General features: G+C 39.9%; 1 protein-coding gene and 1 long non-coding RNA gene across 6 annotated transcripts in view; both read right to left on the minus strand.

Moving 5' to 3' along the window:
• Positions 1 to 20,860, minus strand: part of LOC140713629 (putative ribosome-binding factor A, mitochondrial) — a 98,352-nt gene that overhangs the window by 39,028 nt on the left and 38,464 nt on the right. For all 5 annotated transcript variants that reach the window (XM_073023982.1, XM_073023983.1, XM_073023981.1 and 2 more), the window contains one exon: positions 20,488 to 20,584. In XM_073023982.1, coding sequence (XP_072880083.1) covers positions 20,488 to 20,584 — 97 coding nt within the window. The remainder of the gene's footprint in view (positions 1 to 20,487; positions 20,585 to 20,860) is intronic.
• LOC140713631 (uncharacterized) lies at positions 1,966 to 14,467 on the minus strand. Its single transcript, XR_012095680.1, has 2 exons — positions 9,278 to 14,467; positions 1,966 to 7,181 (listed from the first exon to the last, which is right to left on the minus strand). It is a non-coding gene; the product is annotated as an uncharacterized lncRNA (long non-coding RNA).

The following is a 20,860-nucleotide window of genomic DNA, read 5'->3' on the forward strand; positions in this document are numbered from 1 at the left end:
TGCTTTCTTGATAATCTGTTGCACGTGCAAACCAATCTTTTGTGATTCATGCACTAGCACCGCCCAAGTCCCTCTGCACAATAGCATGCTGCAATTATTTAAACATTATCTGTCCTTTGACTTTTCCTTCCAAAGTGGATGACCTTGCATTTACCAGTGTTGTACTCAATCTGCCAGACCCTTGCCCACTCATTTAACCTTTCTATATCTCCCTGTAGACTCCCCGCATCCTCTGCACAATTAGCTTTTCAACTCAATTTAGTGTCATCAGCTTAGATTTATTACATCAATTTAGTCCTCTCTTTCAAATTGTTAATACATCTTGTGAATAATTGAGGACCCAGCACTGAACCCTGCAGCTCTCCACTTTCCACTGATTACCAACCAGAGAAACAACCATTTATCCCAAATCTCTGCCATTTAATGGTTAACCAGTCACCTATCGATGCTAATGCATTGTCCCTAACTTCCTGAAGCCTTATCTTATGCATAATTATTTTATCCAGCACCTTATCAAACACCTTCTGGAAATCCAAGTATAAAATGTCCAATTGCTTCCCTCTGTCCACTACACTCATTATATCCTCAGGAACTCCAGTAAATTGTTTATTTATGAGATAAAGCCTGGAGTCGGTACTTCTGGCCCTTTGAGTCGCGCCACCCAACAACACCGATTTAACCCCAGCCTAATCATGGGACAATTTACAATCGCCAAATAACCTATCAACTGGTATGTCTTTGGACTGTGGGAGGAAATCGGAGCACCTGGAGGTAACTCATGTGGTCATGGACAGAATGTACAAACTCCTTACAGACAGCAGCGGGAAATGAACCTGGGTTGCTGGTACTGTAAAACATTGTTCTAACCTCTACGCTACCATGCTGCCTCAAACAGTACCTGCCTTTCATGAATCCATGCTGTCTGCCTGCTGAACTATTTCTTCCTTAATAATAGCTTCAAGCATTTTCCCGACTACAGTTATTAAACTAATTGGCCTATAGTTATTCACATTTTGCCTAAGTTCTTTTTTTAAAACAGTGGCATGATATTCACTGTCTTTCAATCTGTTGGGACCTGCCCAGAGTATTTTGGTAAACTATCATGAATGTGCTGATATAACTTATGGCCTTTCTTTCAGTATCCTGGGATGCATTCCATCAGGACAAGGGTGCTTGCCTTCCTTTTGGACCATCAGTTTGCTCATGACTACTTCTTTAATAACAGTGATTGTATCAAGGACCTCGCCTCCCATCAAATCCATAACATTTCCCTTAGCATGTTTGGTGTGTCCACCACCATGAAGATTGACACAAAATAGTCCTTCAAGGCTTTGACCATTTCCACATTACTCAATATTAATTCCGCCTTCTCATCTTCCACATGACCTATCTGAACTTTAGCCATCCTTTTCCATTTTATATAATTAAAGAAACCTCTATCTGTTTTTATATTTTATGCTAATTGTCTTAATCTATTTTCCCTTTCCTTATTGCTCACTTCACGGTACTTTGTTGCTTTTTAAAGTTTTCCCAATCTTCCTGTTTCCTACTACTCTTGACAACTTTCTGCACATGATCTTATAGTTTGATGTCCTCTTTTATTTCCTTAGATATCCAAGCTGACTCTTCCCACTTTTTAACAGGAATATACTTTTGTTAAGCACTATGAAAAATCTCTTCCACTGTTACTCAAACTCTCAAACTTTTTTTTAGATGAAACTATTGTGCTTTCCATTTCTATGAGAACTTCAATAATACTGTGATCAGTCTTTCCAGGAGGACCCCTAATGACAAGATCAATTAAACAAAGTGTGCTCTATTGTTAAAACAATAAGCCTATTAGCTGTGGTGCTTGAAAGTCTTGTGGTGTTCCATAGTGTTCAACAGAGGATATTTATATCATTTTAAAGTTATTTTTATCAAAATTATTTACAATAAAACTTTCAATGACTTTTCATTCTTACATTTATAGTCAATGTTTTCAGTACTTTTTTATTGCATTCCTTAAAATCAACAGGACTGTTGCCACTCATGTGGCAATAATATATATTTTTAAATATTATTACAAATTAATTCACCTTTAAACATGATGCGAAAGCCAGAATCAAATACTTTTGGATTACAGTTCCTCTGAGCAATGCCAGGAAATTAGTTTATACTTTGGAAACACTTCATCCGGCACTGGTAGTCCATGAGTATTTTGGCATTTTTTCCAATGTTTTATGTCTGGTTTCATAGTAGAAATTCCAATAAGTAGAGTAATCATAACTTTTTGTAACTGAAGCAAAGGATGACCCCAATGGAGAGAAAAGTTAAGAAATTTATAGCTGGCACTAGATACCATACGCCTGTTCTAAGTTTACATTGGTACCTCACAAACCGTCACACCCAGGAATGGCAATAGGAATTGATTCAGCTCTGAAAGGGGTCATTATATATTGTGTTCTTATTGGCTAAGTGCTGTTTCATTGATTGAATGCGAATGACGAGGCCACATTCCAGAAACTATCCTGGATATATTCAGGTTGATATGTTTTGATTTTTTTTAAAAATGTTTTCTAAATTTATTTTAAGAAATATTTCTTCCACAGGTCAAGAGTACTATAATAGATCAACCCTAAGTGTGATAACTGTGTATTAGATATATCAAAATGTACTTTTAGCATATTGACCTCTTATTGTTTGAAATAATAAGTAATATCCAGCAAGGGTATGAGTACACAAGTGATGTAACACAACTTTATGGATGCTGCTTCTGCAGTTCCATTTGCCTGAGGGAAATTATTAACTAAGTAAGAGCAGGAATTTTAAAACTATTTGTTTATGCCATTTAATGATACGTTTTGGGTATTATCATTTCTTTCTTACCCAATCACTTCTCAAATTTTTCAGGACACTTAGCTCTGCAATAACCATCACTGGAAGCTCAATGAAAAATGTTTTTCTTGGTAAAGCTGCTTCTCTGGTGCTATGTGGCTGTGATGTTTCTCACTGCAGTTGTGCACACATCGTGCATTCATGTTGCAGAAGCCATGTATTCAGTATTGTGCATTTATTAGGTGTATTATGGTAACTAGTCACATGAATGAGGGTGTGATAAGAGCGAAGGGAATATGTTATGCATTCTTGCTTATTTCTTGGCAAGGTGTAGCTCGGGACTGTGAAGATCAGATCTTTTGCTGCCCACTGAGATAACACTCAATAATGCTAATAAAGGATCAAATAAGGAATTTGACTCTTTAGAGAAAACATTGGAGCTGTGGGCCTGTGATGCAAAAGTATAACAACTGAATCTGGGGTTCGCAGGCTGGCAGCAATTGTTTTGATTTTGGATCAATTTTTGCTGCCTCACATGTAATTGAGTATATAATAAATTTGACTTGGACATTTTGGGTCTATTGCCTCCAGAGATGCTGACTGACACACTAAGTTCTTCCTGCAGTTCACTTTTCTTTGCAAAACTAATGGTCTACTGGAAAGCAATGATTCTGGCCCTACTTTATACTTCTGAAACTTAGATTACTTACAAGGGACTGGAAGATACCACCACTGCTCTCTTTACAAAATTTTCCAAATCTACTGGAAGGATAAGTGTGCCAGTGTCAATATCCTCTGTTAGGCCAACATCACTGGAACTAGGGATAAGTACTGATGAAAGCTATGGGAGAGAGACAGAGAAACAGGTGTATTTCTTCCTTTGTTGTTGTGGGTTCAAAATCCCAGAACATTCAACTAAACAACATTGATGGAACATCTTCAATATTGGCTCCAATAGTTGAAACAGACTCACTGGACCATTGTGGGGGCAACTAGAGAGTGTCTCAACAAATTTTCTTTTTCTTTAATAAGGCATTGTGATTCAGTGGTGAGAATTGAAGACATGCTCTACAGTGAAGCAAGAGTGCAACTACAGAAACAGAATAATGTTTAATGACCAGAGCACAGTTCCACATTATTTAAGAGACTACTAGACAGGTATATGGAGGAATTTAAGGTGAGGGGTTATATGGGGGGCAGGGTTTAAGGGTCAGCACAACATTGTGGGCCGAAGGGCCTGTACTGTGCTGTACTATTCTATGTTCTATTATCAGGAAACCACTTCCTCAATAATATCAATGTGAAATCATGGACCAAAATTGCAATAAAAACATCCATGATTAAAATTTCTTGAGTTATACAATATGGAATATTGGTACAAAACACTGTTATTGTAGCGGGTGACTTCAATCTTGCCAATATTAACTGAGACCTCCTTAGTACAAGAGGTTTATATGGGCCGATTTTGTTAGGTGGATGCAGGCGAGTTTATTAGTTGAATATGTAGATAGACCAACAAGAGGAAGGACCATACTGGACCTGATGTCGGGTAATGAGGGAGTGGTGACCATAATTCTAACTTTTAAGATAGCTTTAGATAAGTATGAACCTTGTGAATGAGTATTAAATTGCAACAAGGCAAGTTATTGTAGTTTTAGGCAGGAACTAGGGGGGAGTTAATTGGGGACAACTGATTTTTGGACAAGTCCACATCTGACATGTGGAGGTCTTTTTAAAGACCAAATGCACAGTGTACAGGAAAAGTATGTTCCAGTACAAAAGGAGGAAGGGAAGGGAACTTTGGATGTCCATAGGGATAGTGAATTTAGACAAGAAGAAAAAGGAAACACATGTAAGATTTAGAGGAAGCCAAAATTAAACAAAGGCATTGAGATTTATAGAGAAGCCATAAAAGAACTCAAGAAGGGAATTAGGAAAACCAAAAGGGACCATTCCCAGAGCATTCTATACATAGATCAAAAACAAGAGGATAACCAGGGACCGGTTAGGACCTCTCAAGGATAAAGGAAATAACATATGCTTGGAGGCGGAGGATGTGGATGAGCTCCTAAGTGAATACCTTGTATCTGTGTTTACCATGGAGAAGGACATGGAAGATACGGACATCAGTGTAAAGCACCTCTCTCAACCTTTTTGCCCTGGAGGAACCCTTGAAATAATTTTCAGGTCTCAGGGAACTCCTGCATAAAAATTATTGTATCTACAGCTCATGGTACATTAGCATGATCAATAAGTTGAAGATATAATATTCCAAAAATAATTGTCAATGCTCTTTTGAGTAGAGAATGAATTTTTAGCCAACTTTTCTTGAAAAAAATACAGATAGTTAAGCTGAGCTTACCTTTCTTGAAATTAATCTCTTTCTTCCCCTTTCATAAATTTTAAAAACTCATAAGGCAAACATGATAAAATTTCTGTTAAATAATTGGCTTAAGCCAAAATGGGATTTAATTTTTCTAAAGGTAGGCTCGGCAAATTTAATTTAAATCAAGGTTGTAAATTGATTTTAATTAATGCTATTTACAACATAAAAATGTATTGACAATCTTGAATAGTGAAGTTACTAAAAAGCATAACCCAAAGCAATATGAATAAAAATATAGCCTAAGACACAATTTTATACAAGACTTAGTAAGAAAATGTTTTTTTCAATGTAAGAAAAAATATAGGCCTTAATAAAATCAGGATCAAATGTAGGCCTAGCATGTGAAACCTGTGCTTGTTTTTTCCTGCACAAATACTCAATTCTGGGTAAAACTTGAGATAAACATACAGGGATTTCACCTTCAATTGAAATGAGATGATTTCTGTCCTTGCCCTTGATGCTTGTTAAACAAGAAGAAGCTTGCTCACATTTGTAAGAAGTTGAAAACTGCAGCAAAATGTTCATTGTTTTCCTATGAATGGCAGGATACTCTTCATTCACAGAAATCCAGAACTTGTCCGGGGCAGGTCATTAAATCTCATCTTGAGTGCACGATCAGAGTGCAGCTCACAAAGTTCTTCCTCTTCTCTCAAATCAAGTTCTCAGGCTGAGCTGAAGATTCAGAGAAAGGGACCCTCGCCCAGTCATACACTTGTGTCGAAAGGGAGGAAAAATACTGTTCAGTTGTATTCTGCAGTTCTTCCAGGTCATTTTCAATAAGACTTCCTCACGCTCAAGCAGCGGTGGAAACATTTTAAGGTTTCTTTTTGCAACATCATTTTTCCAAAGATTCAGTTTCCTTTTCAATCCAAGAATCTTGTCACTTGAAGTCAAAACATTTTCTCCAGGGCCTTGGAGAGACTTGTTCAACTGATTAATATGCTGAAAAATGTCTGCTAAGTAGGATAGTTTCTGCAGCCATTCTTCATCTTCATTTTTCAAAGCACTCAGCAAAATCTGGCCTACTATTTTCTTGAAAGTACTCCTGTAATCCGCTTTTCAGCTCAAACACCCTGTTGAGAACTCTTCCTCTGCTAAACTACTGATTTTGGATTACGTATGTAACAGGAAATTGGTGAGCTCTTTGTCCGGCTTTTCACACACTTTTTAAAACATTCTCAAGTGAACTGGTCTTTGTTTAATAAAGTTAACCATTTTTTGTAGCATCATCCAGAACTTTTTCATTTAATCTCCGAGAGGTTTTGACATCAGCACCTCTCTGGAAAGAAAGCAGTGTGTTGTGACAACATCAGAATTTTCTCTTTTTTTTTTAAACAAGAGAAATGAAACTCTAATGGAGCCAACTGATAGGGCACCATCAGTACAGATGTCAACACAGTTCCTCCAAGACAGACCTTTTGTTTCCTGTAATTTGTAATTAATTGTCTTTTTAATTTTGCTGGAGCCATTGCTGCATTTGTACATTGTTTGTCACAGGCTATGGGCAATGGAATAGGACAACTTGGAACGCCAGTCCACGCAAGACCCATTGATGAGTAGCTTTCATTGTAAAGACGGATTTTTTTGTGTGTTGTTGCACTATTGCAGGGAAATGAATCAGAAGATTGTAATTCTTCATCATTAACCTTGTCAGATTGTCCACAGGCCTGGGCCTAGAATCCTCCTCTTCCATCTCACACCTTGATGCACCATCAATAACTCTCTGAGATGTGAAGGCAAGATATCAGCTTTTATTGACTGGAAGAAAGAACAAGCAGCAGTTGACCACCATACTACATCTTGGAGACTGAGGGCCGGGCTCAGGCCTCAATCGCCTTTATACTGGGGTCTGAGGGAGGAGCCACAGTCAGTGGGAGGGGCCACAGGAGCAGTCAGCAGGGGGCGTGTCCAGACAGGTATATGTAGTTCACCACACACCTCCAGTTCAAAAATCACCACACTGGACTGTCAGACGTGTCTGTAAAACAGAGGGGTTAATAAAAGGGGAAGTTGTGGGGGGGGGGGGGGGGGGGGGAGTAATTCAGGAAGGAGAGGCTGAAGTCACGACCCTAGCTGGGCGAGTCCATTTAATGCTTGGTAAACACACTTCACACTCCTCATCAGCCTACTGTCATCCCCTCTGTGCGGTACAAACTCCTCATCGGCCTACCGTCCTCCTCTCCATGCAGTACAGATTCCTCATCAACCTACCGTCCTCCCCTCCATGCAGTACAGATTCCTCATCGACCTACCGTCCTCCTCTCCGTGCAGTACAGATTCCTCATCAGCCTACCGTCCTCCCCTCCGTGCAGTACAGACTCCTCATTGACCTACCGTCCTCCCCTCCGTGCGGTACAGACTCCCCATTGGCCTACTGTCATCCCCTCTGTGCGGTACACACTCCTCATCGGCCTACCGTCCTCCTCTCCATGCAGTACAGACTCCTCATCGACATACCGTCCTCCCCTCCGTGTAGTACAGATTCCTCATCGGCCTACCGTCCTCCCCTCTGTGCAGTACAGACTCCTCATTGACCTACCGTCCTCCCCTCCGTGCGGTACAGACTCCCCATTGGCCTACTGTCATCCCCTCTGTGCGGTACAGACTCCTCATCGGCCTACCGTCCTCCCCTCTGTGCGGTACAGACACCTCATTGACCTACTGTCATCCCCTCTGTGCGGTACAGACTCCCCATTGACCTACCATCCTGCCCTCTGTGCAGTACAGACTCCTCATTGACCTACCGTCCTCCCCTCCGTGCGGTACAGACTCCCCATTGGCCTACTGTCATCCCCTCTGTGCGGTACAGACTCCTCATCGGCCTACCGTCCTCCCCTCTGTGCGGTACAGACTCCCCATTGACCTACCATCCTGCCCTCTGTGCAGTACAGACTCCTCATCGGCCTACCGTCCTCCCCTCCGTGCAGTACAGACTCCTCATCAGCCTACTGTCCTCCCCTCCGTGCAGTACAGACTCCTCATCGGCCTACTGTCCTCCCCTCCGTGCAGTACAGACTCCCCATTGGCCTACTGTCATCCCCTCTGTGCGGTACACACTCCTCATCGGCCTACCGTCCTCCTCTCCATGCAGTACAGATTCCTCATCAACCTACCGTCCTCCCCTCCGTGTAGTACAGATTCCTCATCGACCTACCGTCCTCCTCTCCATGCAGTACAGATTCCTCATCAACCTACCATCCTCCCCTCCATGCAGTACAACGGTCACCAATTACCGATGGCCTCCCCTATCTTGCATTAAAAACTGAGAGTGGACTTGAGCAAATAATCGTGGTCTAACTGCACACTGCCATGCTGGGCCGAGAGACCTCTCATGAGATTGCTAAAGGGGCTGCTCGGTCACTGCCCTGCTCCGCAAGTGCTAGCAACGCGTGAAGTTTGGAAAAACATTGTGTGTTTTTTAAATCTCAACCTCTCGTGGAACCCCAGTTGAGAAACCCTGGTGCAGAACAAGCTAGTTTGCTTGGGCATTTCGAGATAAAGAAGAAGGTAGTGTTTGGTCTCCTAAAGAACATTAAGATGGAAAAGTTCTCAGGATCTGATGGGACATACTTGTAGCTTATCGAGATAAGAGTTGTCAATGCTGTTGCTTTGCCTTGACTAATATCTTCATTTCCTCTTTACCCATCAGTGAGGTTCCGGAGGATTGATGAGTAGCTAATGCTAACATTCCTTTAATCAAGAGAAATAGGGATAATCCTGGAAACATTAAACTGGTGCATCTTATTTCAGTGGTAGGGAAGTTACCGGAGAGGAATTATGAGCATTTGGAAAACCATGGCCTCATTCGGGACAGTCAGTATGGCTTTGTGCGACAGAACTTGTGTCTCACCAACTGATATGAGTTTGAAATTAAGGTGATTGATGAAGTGTTACAATGCTTACCCCTTAGTCGCAGGTGATGATCAATTAGACACAGAATTTTTATTTACTGACAAGTCCCTTTATTGTCTCAATTAACAAGAATGATGATTTTTACAATGGAAAATATGAAGACCTACTGTATTAAGTTTCTCTGACCTTCCACGAACAATCAAAGAAGAGAAAAGGACATACCTAGGAAGAGGAGTCTATGCTGGCCAGGCATTCCTCATGGCCCCTATCTAATCTCCATGTGTCTGAGGTGCTGTCCTCCACATCTGCGATGGTTGGTCTCAGAGTTGTTGACACCCAAGCTCCTAAAAATCCTTTTTTAAAAATAAAACACTTTTCCTATCAGGTCAATCTGCTATGGTACAATTTTGTGGGTTTGTGGTCATTGAATGACCTGTGTAATTCTTTCTGGCCAACAGAAGATACAGCCGTGGACAGTGTCTACTTGGATTTTAGTAAAGTATTTGACAAGGTTTCTCATGGGAGGCTTATCCATATGATAAAGATACATGGTCTTCATGGTGTATTGGTCATTTGGATTCAGAATTGGCATGGCCCAGTTGGTGGTGGCTAATAGGACTTATTCTGGCTTGAGGTCTACGTCTAATAGTGCTCTTGGCTAAAATGACTCGAGCAAAGCAAAAATTAGTGGGAAGACAGAGGAGGATTGGGAAGCTTTTAAAAGCCAGCAAAGAGCAAATAGGAGTCATTAGGAGGGAAGAGATGAAATATGAAAGTAAGCTAACAACCAATATCAATGTGGATAATAAAAGCTTTTTCAAATATTTAAAAAATAAAAGATGAGAGTGGATATAGGACCACTAGAAAATGAGGTCAGAGAAATAATTATGGGGGCCAAGGAGATGGCAGATGAACTAAATGAGTATTTTGCATCAGTCTTCACCATGGAAGATACTAGTGGTCCGCCAGATGTTGAAGGGTGTGAGGGAAGAGAAGTGAGTGCAGTTACTATTACAAGGGAAGAGGCGTTCAAAAAGCTGAAAGACTAAGGGTACAGAAGTCACCCGGACCAGATGAATTGCACCTTCGGGTTCTGAAAGAGGTAGCAGTAGAGATTGTGGAGGCATTAGTAATGATATTTCAAAACTCATTGGGTTCTGGCATGGTGCCAGAGGACTGGAAAATTATAGATGTGACTCCACTTTTCAAGAAAGGAGGAAGGCAGCAGAAAGGAAATTATAGACCAGTTAGCCTGACATCAGTGGTTGGGTAGAATTTAGAGTCAATTGTTAAAGGATGAGGTAATGTAGTACTTGTGACACAGGACAAGATAGGACAAGGTCACCATGGTTTCCTCACAGGAAAATCTTGCCTGACCAACCTGTTGGAATTCTTTGAGGAAATTACAAATAGGATAGATAAAGGGGATGCAGTAGTTCTTGTATATTTGGACTTTCAGAAGAACTTTGACAAGGTGCCACACGCGAGGCTGCTTACCAAGTTAAGAGCTCATGGTATTACAGGAAAGTTACTGGTATGGTTAAAGCATTGGCTGATTGGTAAGAGGAGAGAGTGGGAAGAAAAGGATCCTTTTCTGGTTGGCTGCCAGTGAATAGTGGTGTTCCACAGGGGTTGATGTTGGGACTGCTTCTTTTTACATTGTATGTGAATGATTTAGATGATGGAATCAATGGCTTTGTTGCCAAGTTTGCAGATGATACGAAGATTAATGGAGGGGCAAGTAGCGTTGAGGAAACAGGTAGGCTGTAGAAGTACTTAGACAGATTAGGAGAATGGACAACCAAGTGGCAAATGTAATCCAAATTTGGAAAATACGTGGTCATGCACTTTGGTCGAAAAAATAAATGTGCAGACCATTTTCTAAATGGGGAGCAAATCCAAAAATCTGAGATGTAAAGAGACTTGGGAGTACTCGTGCAGAACTTGGACTCAAACGTTAACTTGCAGGTAGAGTTGGTGCTGAGGAAGGCAAATGTAATGTTAGCATTCATTTCAAGAGGCCTAGAATACAAGAGCAGGGATGTGATGCTGAGGCTTTATAAGGCACTGGTGAGGACTCACTGAGTATTGTGAACAGTTTTGGTCTGCTCATCTAAAAAGATGTGCTGGCATTGGAGAGGGCTCAGAGGAGGTTCACAAGGATGATTCCAGGAATGAAAGGAGTATCATACGAGGAACGTTTGTTAGTTCTGGGTCTGTTCTCGCTAGAATTTAGAAGGATGAGGGGTGATCTCATTGAAACTTTTTGAATGTTGAAAGGCCTAGACAGAATAGATATGGAAAGGATGTTTCACCTGGTGGGGATATCTAGGACAAGAGGGCAGAGCCTCAGGATAGAGGGGTGTCCATTTAAAACAAAGATGCAGAGAAATTTCTTTAGCCAGAGGGTGGTGAATTTGTGGAAATTATTAGCACAGGCTGCTGTGAAGGCCAGGTTGTTGGGTTTATTTAAGGCAGAGCTTGATAGGTTCTTGATTGGTCATGAAAAGGTTATGGGAAAAAGGCCGGGGAGTAGGGCTGAGGAGGGGAAGAAAATGATCAGCCATGATTGAATGGCAGACTCAATGCCAAATGGCCTAATTCTGCTCCCATGCCTTATGGAAGTGGGTAGGTTAGTAAGTTTACAGACTATACAATGATTAGTGGTGTTGTGCATAGTGAAGAAGACTGGCAAAAGGTACTGCAGAATATAGATCAGTAGTAGATATGGGTAGAGATTGGCAGATGGAGTTTAGCCTGGCCAAGTGTAAAGATACAGTATATTAAAGCAAAGACCCTTAACAGAAATGATTTGCATAAGTTTCTTGGGTCCAAGTCCATAGCTCCCTGTAAGTGGCTACAAAGTTTGGTAGGATAGTAAGGAAGGCACAGGGCATGCCTATCTTTATTGGTCCAGCAACCGAGTTAAGGGTCAGGAAGTAATGTTGCGGCTTTATGGACTCTGCTTATGCCACATTATTGGAAGGGTGTCCAGGCTTTGGAGTGGGTGCAGGAGAGCTTAACCAGGATGCTGCCTGGATTAGAGAGCATATGCTGTAAGAATAGTTAGACAGACTTGGGTTGTTTAATCTGGAATAGGAGAAGCTGAGGGAAGATCTTATAGAAGTTTTAAGGCTGAGATGCATGGATAGAATAGTCAGCAGTTATCTTTCTACCAGAGTTAAAATGTCTAATACCAGACAGCAGGCATTTAAGGTGAGAGGAGATGCTGTACGCAGGGCACAGAGAGTGGTGGGTGCTTGGAATGCACTACCTGAGTTGATGGTGGAGACAAATAAGATAAAGATCTTCAAGAAGCTTCTAGACAGGCACATGAGAGTGCTCAGAATAGAGGGATATGGATATTGTGTAGGCACAAGTGATTAGTTAAGTTAAGAATTTGATCACTAATTTAGTTAGTTCAGCACAACAATGTGGACCAAAGGTGTATTCCTGTGCTGTATTACTCTTTGTTAAAGTCCGTCACATTTAAAAGGCAAGTGGTTCAGCACTTATGGCCTAAACTGCAAGGCTGGGAAATAGGAATAGACTCTATCTTTTTCACCTGATGTGGACCATAAACTTATGTTTCTATTAATCTGTAATTTATTAAATATCTTCTGTACATGTCAGTACATTGTTAGTTCTGGCAATTCTTGTCAGGGTGCTCCAAAATGCCTGACCTACTGTATATGCTTGTTTGGTTGTGTTAGTTGGTACCTTCGCACAAATTTAAATATTTTGCTTTATCAATAACTATTCCAATAAACAGAATTAGTTTGATAGGTATGCATATTAGGGTTTATAGGAGAGACTATTGAATATTCTTCTTGTGTCTGTTTTCCATACCTTGTTTGAAATCAATTAAGATATTAATAAACATGTTTAAAACATTCTTAAAATAATTTGCACATTATTGGAAAATAAGATCATGCAAGTAAAGAAACTTGCTCCTGAAAACTTTACTAACAAGTGACTGACGAATTCTCATTCCATGCTGCCTGACCTGCGAGTATTTCCAGCATTCTGTTTCACTAGCTTGTTCAGAACCCTATTCATAGCGCCTGCTCTCCACTTTATCAACTATTGGTTCTTTTAAGGTTACTACAGAAGTTGTGCTTTTGATATGGATGAACACACTATGAAAAACTATATGTTGTAGAAATTCAGATTCATTTATCACATGTACATCAAAACACACAGCGAAATGCATCATTTCCATTAACAGCCAACACAACCAAGGGGACAATCCACAGTGTTGCCAGACATTCTGGCACCAACATAGCATGCCAATAATGCTCAGCAGAACCAAACAGAACACGACAAATGCCGAAACAACATCAATAAAGCCCCTTTCCTCCCTCCCACGCACCCACACAGACGTTCCTCCAAACCCATCAGGCTTCAACTTCGGATCGAGCTATTGGCATGAAACCTTTGACTAGGCGATGGCAGGACCTCAGAATCCAGACTGGAACTCCAGGCTCACCGACACAGTGGCCCTCGTATCTCCGGTGGATTCCGTGACCCACAGACCCTGATCAGCCCGACATTCACAGATGTCCTTTGTCACAGTCCACGTGCTGACTTCCAAACTCAGAGTGAAGGTATAGACTCCGGACGTCCTTCATTATCTGCTCACATTGTGGGCCTTTGAGCTTGGAGTGATGAACAATGCACCACTTTCGTGCTTTGTTCTCACGTATTTCTGCCAAATATTCTGCAACTTGGAATATTCAGCATCCAGTTGTACCTTACTTATTTCAGTTATAGTCATTCCTGGTTCTAAATTTACCACTTTATTTGGTCTCTGTATATGCTGTGGACATATGATTTACTAAAAGAGGTCACCTGAAGGCATCACAATGAATTTTATGGGGATAATGTTGGTAAGCATAACCACCAACTGTGTGCCCTCTCCCAGCACAACATACCCATGCATTGAGTTAACGTAGTAATCCATTGTGCAGAAGATTTTAAAAACTACCAGAATACTACCAGACTCAAGGACAGCTTCGACCTCACTGTTATCAAACTCTTGAATGGGCCCCTCAATGCAAAAATGAACTTTTGATCGCCCAATCTACTTCATTGTAGCCCTTAGAACTCACTTGTCGACCTGCACTACATTTTTCTGTGCAGCTATTACATCACATTCAGCATTATGTTTTTCTTTCTCACAATCAGAATCAGGTTTAATATCACCAACACAGGTAATGAAATTTGTTAACTTTGCGGTAGCAGTACAATGCAATATATAATAATAGAGAAAAAAACTGAATTACAGCAAGTGCTTATAAAAAGTATTCCCCCACTCCCCTGAAGGATTTATTGCTTTACAGCATTAAATCACAGTGAATTTAGCTTTTTTGACACTAATCAACATAAAATATTCTTTTGTGTCAAAGTGAAAACAAATTTCTACAAATTGGTCTAAATTTATTACAATTATTAAATACAATAATTGATTGCATAATTACTCAGCCCCTTCATGTCAGTATTTAGTGGATGCACCTTTGACAATAATTACAACCATGAGTCTATGTGGATCTGTCTCTATCAGCTTTGCACACCTCAACACTGCAAATTGATACCGACTCTCCAGCAGTTACAACTTCCCGATACCGGTGTATTTTTACTACAATCAATTGAAACACCTTGACTGCACACAGGTGATCTCCATTTAACTAATTATGTGGCTTAACCCAATTGGTTGCATCAGTGATGATTTGCTGTGTCATATTGAAGGGGTTGAAAACTTATGCAATCAATTATTTAGTGTTTTATATTTGTAATTAGAACACTTTGTAGAGGTCTGTTTTCACATTGACACAAAAGAGTGTTTCTGTTGATTAGTGTCAAAAATTCAAATTAAATCCACTGTGATTCAACGTTGTAAAACCATAAAACATGGAAACTTCCAAGGGATGGGGGTGAATACTTTTTATAGGCACTCTATGTATTAACAGTTAAATTAAGTAAGTAATGCAAAAATAACAATAACAAAAAGTAGTGAGGTAGTGGTCACGGGTTCAATGTCCATTCAAAAATCAGATGGCAGAGGGGAAGAAGTTGTTCCTAAATTGTTGAGTGTGTGCCTTCAGGCTCCTGTACCTCCTTTCTGTTGGTAACAATGAGAACTGGGTGATGGGTGTCCTTAATGATGGATGCCGTTTTTCTGAGGCATCGCTCCTTGAAAATGTCCTAGATACAATGGAGGCTAGTGCCCATGATGGAGCTGACTAAGTTCACAACTCACTGCAGCTTATCTCGATCCCTGTGCTGTAGCCCTCCCCCCACCCCCATACCAGACAACGATGAAGCCAGTTAGAATGCGCTCCTTGGTACATCTGTAGAAATCTGAGAGCGTCTTCGATGACATACCAAATCTCCTCAAACGCCAAATGAAATATAGCTGCTGTCATGTCTTCTTTGTAGCTGCTTCAATTTGTTGGGTCCAGGATAGGTCCTCAGAGATGTCAACACCCAGGAACTTGAAATTGTTCACTCTTTCGGCCTTAATCTAGTACTTATGTATGGCATGATCAGTCTGGATGGCACTCAACAAAAGCTTTTCATTGTATTTTGGTTTCATCAGTCAATAACAAACCAATTACCAATGGTCTTCTAATTACTGATCATTTTCCCATTGACTGTTTGATCTGCTTCCGTCTGGTAGGCGCTTCAGATCCCTCCAGACTAAGACTAATAGGCACTGGAGAAGTTTTTTCCCTACTGCGGTCACTTTGCTGAACAGTTAACTGCCGGTTAACTGTCGGCTAACTATTACTTGGATTGCACTACCTGTATGTATAATCTATATTTTCATTTATATTTATCATTATTATTGTTATGAGCAGAGAGACAACATCTGCCGGAAGTAAATTCCTTGTATGTGCATAAGTACTTGGCGATTAAAGTCTGATTCTGATTCTGATCTCTGCACAAGAAACATTTGCTTGCTTATAAGAGTAACAGTAGAAAGAGAGAAGAGTGAATCCTCAAATCAGACTTGTTATATGAAATCTTTTTTTGGGAAAAGGGAAAATAAGTATTTCTTGGAATATTACTGCCCTATACATGTCAGTGTATTTCAACTATCATTGCATACAGAAATGCATAAAACATAGAGGAAGCTAAAAGCCAATAAATATAGTAAGTGGCAACAGTAAAATACTGAAAACACTCAATAGGCCTGGCAGCATCTGTGGAAACAGAAAGAGTTAATGTTTCAGTTACCTGAAATTTGATGAGACCCACCATCATCAAATTTCAAGCAACTCCAGATTTTTTTTTTTTGTTTTCTATATATTGAGTAGATTGGTTACAGATGTGAATGTGGATAGGTGGAGAGGGCAGCTGATTGAGAACATTTTAGGGTATGATAATTCAGTTACATTTGATGTTTTTAAAGGACAGGTCAAGACAGATCCAGATCTAAGCTAATCTTTCTAAGCAGTGATAAGAAATGGGTAAAATTGCCTAAAATGGCACTTGCAGATAGGTCTGTGTCAGAGTGGGAGGCATTGAAGGAAGAGAGAGTGAGCGTGCACACCAAATATGTCCTTGATAGATTAAAAAATTGAAAACATCTAGCTCTAGACCAGTGGTTCCCAACCTTTTTTTGGCCATGCCCCACCTAATCACCTCTAAAATCCTGATGCCCCCTGTGGTGATATATAATTCTTATTATTCAAAAAGTGAACTCCTATTCACCTGGAGGAAGCCTACAAGACCATTAACTTGGTTTAAACAAGCTTCCAAAGAACATGGCATTCATGAAAGAGAAAAATAAAATAACTAAAGGACTGGTAAAGTTCTGAGGAAGAAATTACTAAGAAATTGTAAAAAAAAAGAACATTAAGTGATATTAAAATAATAATAATAAATAAACAATGCCGATTCGTTTCTACAGCATACAAAGACACATACACCGTTTAAAAGAGATGACGCAATGTACACACCTTCACGCCACCAAGAACCGAAAGCTACTGCAAAAAGCAGCATTGGCGCGACCTCATACGAGTTTCTTACGCGTTTGGACTTGTTCATTCGTTCCTTCCTACATCAGTCAATTCATTAATTTAATTATGAAAGCCATTTGATGGTTGTAATGATGGTGATACACTATATATACAGTACATACGCAATTACATACGTACATACACACAAGTATTTTTATGTATGCATACTGTATATACACATATGTATTAACTCGCACACACTCATACTCACACAGATTTACTAGAAAAAATTCACTGTTAATAACTCATTCTTGAATTGCCCCCTTTAAAAATCAAATTACTCCCTGTGGGGCGTATGCCCCACGTTGGGAACCACTGCTCTAGACCTTTTTGATATGAAGGGTATGCAGGGTAGAATAAGAAAAAAAATGACGATGTGGTTAAAAAAGCAAAATCTGGAGCAGTATATAAAGTCCGAAGGTGAAATTAAAAAGGAAGTTAAGGTGACAAAGATGTTGCAAGAAAACATACTGAAAACTTAAATCAAGGAAAATCTAGGAGCTCATTAAAGTAAAAAGGATTACTAAGGCTACGTCCACACTACACCGGATAAATCCGTAACCGAAGCCTTTTCTCTTCGTTTTTACCCTTCGTCCACACTAAAACGGCGTTTTCGGCCCCTTAAACCGGAGCTTTTCAGAAACGCTTTCCAGGGTGGGTATTTTTGAAAACGCCATATTGGCTAGATCAGTGTGGACGGGGTAACCAGAGAAATCTGAAAACGCTGTCAGACGGCAGCACGCTATTTCATTGTTTTCTTGAATGCAACCTAACAATTTCAGAACAGATGGCAACGAAACTGACGCCAGAAGAGTTAGAAATGTACTCAGCTAATACTTTAACCCATAAATTACTGAATAAATAAGTATACTCACTTTGCCCTGTTTTCTGTCCTTGCTCGTATGAAGGTGGTTTACCTATTTAGTTCAGAGAAGTACTTCAGCAAGTACTTCTCTGACAATAGATGTGTAACAGCCTAATGTTACATTGTATGGAAATACAAGATAACACTAATGCAGACATGTTTTATACATTTAACAAGGTGCTTTATTAATGCAACAGAGTTAGTCAGTTTTTCAATGTTCGTCGTCAGCCGGGTCAATCTGTCCGTGAACTCCCTGTCGGTTTCCTCCGTATGCTCCAGTATTTGTTTTGTTTTACTTTTAAGTTCTCCTGCGCGAAAGCCAACAGCTGTCCATCGTTTTAAGTTTTACTAGTCTGCAACTACACAAACGCACACTTTTACGGCGAGATTCAACACCAAACATGTTGCATGTTTTCAGTAGATGTGTCCCGCACATGCGCAGTAGATTCGCCAAAATCTCCGTTTCAATGTAGATAGAAATATTTGTTAAAACGCATAGTGTAGACGCCTATCGTTTTTATGTGAAACTGGCGTTTTCAAGATTATCCGGTCTAGTGTGGACATAGCCTACTTGTGTTCTTAAACACAAGAGAATCTGCAGACGTTAGAGATCTTGAGCAACACATGCAACTTGCTGGAGGAACTCAGCAGGCCAGGCATTATCTCTGGAAAGAAATAAGGAGTCTATGTTTCAGGCCGAGACCCTTCATTGGGACTGGAAAGGAAGGGAAGGGGAAGAAGCTAGAATAAGGTTGAGGGGAGGGGATGAAGTTCAAGCTCACAGGTGATAGGTGAAACCAGGTGAAGGGAAGGTGGGTAGGTGCAAGAGGTGGGATGAAGTAAAAAAAACTGAGAGGTGATGGGTAGAAGAAGTAAATGGCTATCTGATAGAAATGGAAAATGGACCATGGAAGAAAGGGAAGGAGGGGGGCACCAGAAGGAGCTGATGGGCAGTAGAGAAGAGGTAAGAGGAGAACCAGAATAAAGAATATAAAAAGAGAGAAGAGGGAGGGGGGAGAAATTACTGGAAGAGAGAAATTGATGTTCATGGCATAGGGTTAAAGTCTACACAGACAGATTATGAGGTGTGACTTCTCCAACCTCATTGTGACCTTGTTATCACAGTAGAGATGGGGAATTGGAAGTTAAATTGAAATAGGTGTCATAGGAAATCCCACCTTATGTAGTGGATGGAGCAAAGGTGCTTGATGAGGTGGTCCCTCAATTAACATTGAGTCTTCTTGGGACCAAATAAGTAACTACAGTGTTAAGTAGCAAGATGCAAATGGGGTTCTAAATGAATATTTAACCACTGTCTTCTCAGATGTGGTGCCTTATGGACTTCTGATGACCATTAACAAAGAAAACATGCAATATTTGATTTGATAAGGAAGATGATGTATATTAATCTGCCTTTTGAAATACATCTCTAAAACTTGATACACTGCAAATTTGGACAGATATTTCCTGGGCTCTTATAAGAAAGAAAGAGTCTTCCACCACAATTCTCCAATGTTCTAGGATCATTACAGAAAATGCCTAATGTGTTTTTTAAAAAAAGGAAAGGGATTAACTAGTGAGACTAATATTAATGGTATAAAAAGTCCTGAGATATGATTTGAATCTGGTCAATAAAGAACAATTATCATGGATTTAATAAGAGGTAGGGCATTTAGGGAAAGGCAATCTGCCTGGATATTTATTCTTAGTGATTAGTACTAAACTTGCAGTATAGTTGCACCATTGTAATCATTCTCCAAAATTCATACCATTAAAATCTCTTTATAAGGAAGTACGTAGGAAATCAAATGAGGATAAATTTCTATTAATGTATTAACCTGACTGAAGTTCGTAATGAATTTGAAAAAGGATTATTGAGAGCATTACATTTGATGTCATCTCCAAGGGATTTAGGCAAGGAGTTATACAGTTTTATACTTCACATTGATCAGAAGTGTAAAAGCCATTGGGCTTCGAGGATAAGTGTCAGGTTGGATCTAAAATTGGCTTACAGTAAAGGGTTATCACCAACTAGAGTTTTATTATCTGGAAGGCTAAATGTCATAGATCTTGATCAGGCTCAGTGGTAGCTCCCTTATCACAATGAAATGTAAAGGTCAAGATTAAGAACAGCCTATATATTTTAAGTGTAGTGTGTTCTCAATGGACTAAATTATCTCCTCTGTGTTGTAGATTTCTATAATAAATCAGTGGTTATATTACTGGTGTTGAGATGAACAATATCTCTTCTGCTTGCATCCATCATGATAACAGTACTTCATCAGGAAGCGGAAGCCCATGAATGGCAGCCAAAGCATTTTCAATCATTTTCTCCAACATTTTAAAACTCGTCTGGTCAGTGGCAGTTCCAATATGGGGAGTCAGAGTGACGTTTGGAAGGTGCAGCAAAGGATGATCCCTTGTTTTGAAAAGAAAAACCACACAAAACATTTGTGGTATCAGTTGTGTTCCTGTAGTTAGGTTATTGACATGCTTTTCAATTGACATGTATGAAACTTTGAGTAGTGGAAGAAACAACATACCTTGGAAGTGGTTCCGGATCAGTAACATCCAAAGCTGCTGCCCAAATAGATCCCTTCTGAAGTGCTTGTACCAACGCAGCCTGATCAATCACTGCACCTTGCAACATCAATAGAAATCTCTATTAGCCATGACTGTATGTTCTACTGAATGAAGAAAATCAACTGTAAATATGTTGAAATTTTGTCAATAAAGCAGCAGTTGTGTACCTTTTAATACCAGTTGTACTATTGATGTCTATTCCAAGACCTACATGCTACAATTCTCAAAATGAAATATTAACTTTATTGAAATAAATACAAATAAGAGAAACATGATAATATATAATTAAATGTTTATGGCATACATCCATTATCACAAAATTTTGAATGAAGT

The sequence above is a fragment of the Hemitrygon akajei genome, chromosome 20 (genome assembly GCF_048418815.1).
Source record: "Hemitrygon akajei chromosome 20, sHemAka1.3, whole genome shotgun sequence".
NCBI lineage: Eukaryota > Metazoa > Chordata > Chondrichthyes > Myliobatiformes > Dasyatidae > Hemitrygon > Hemitrygon akajei.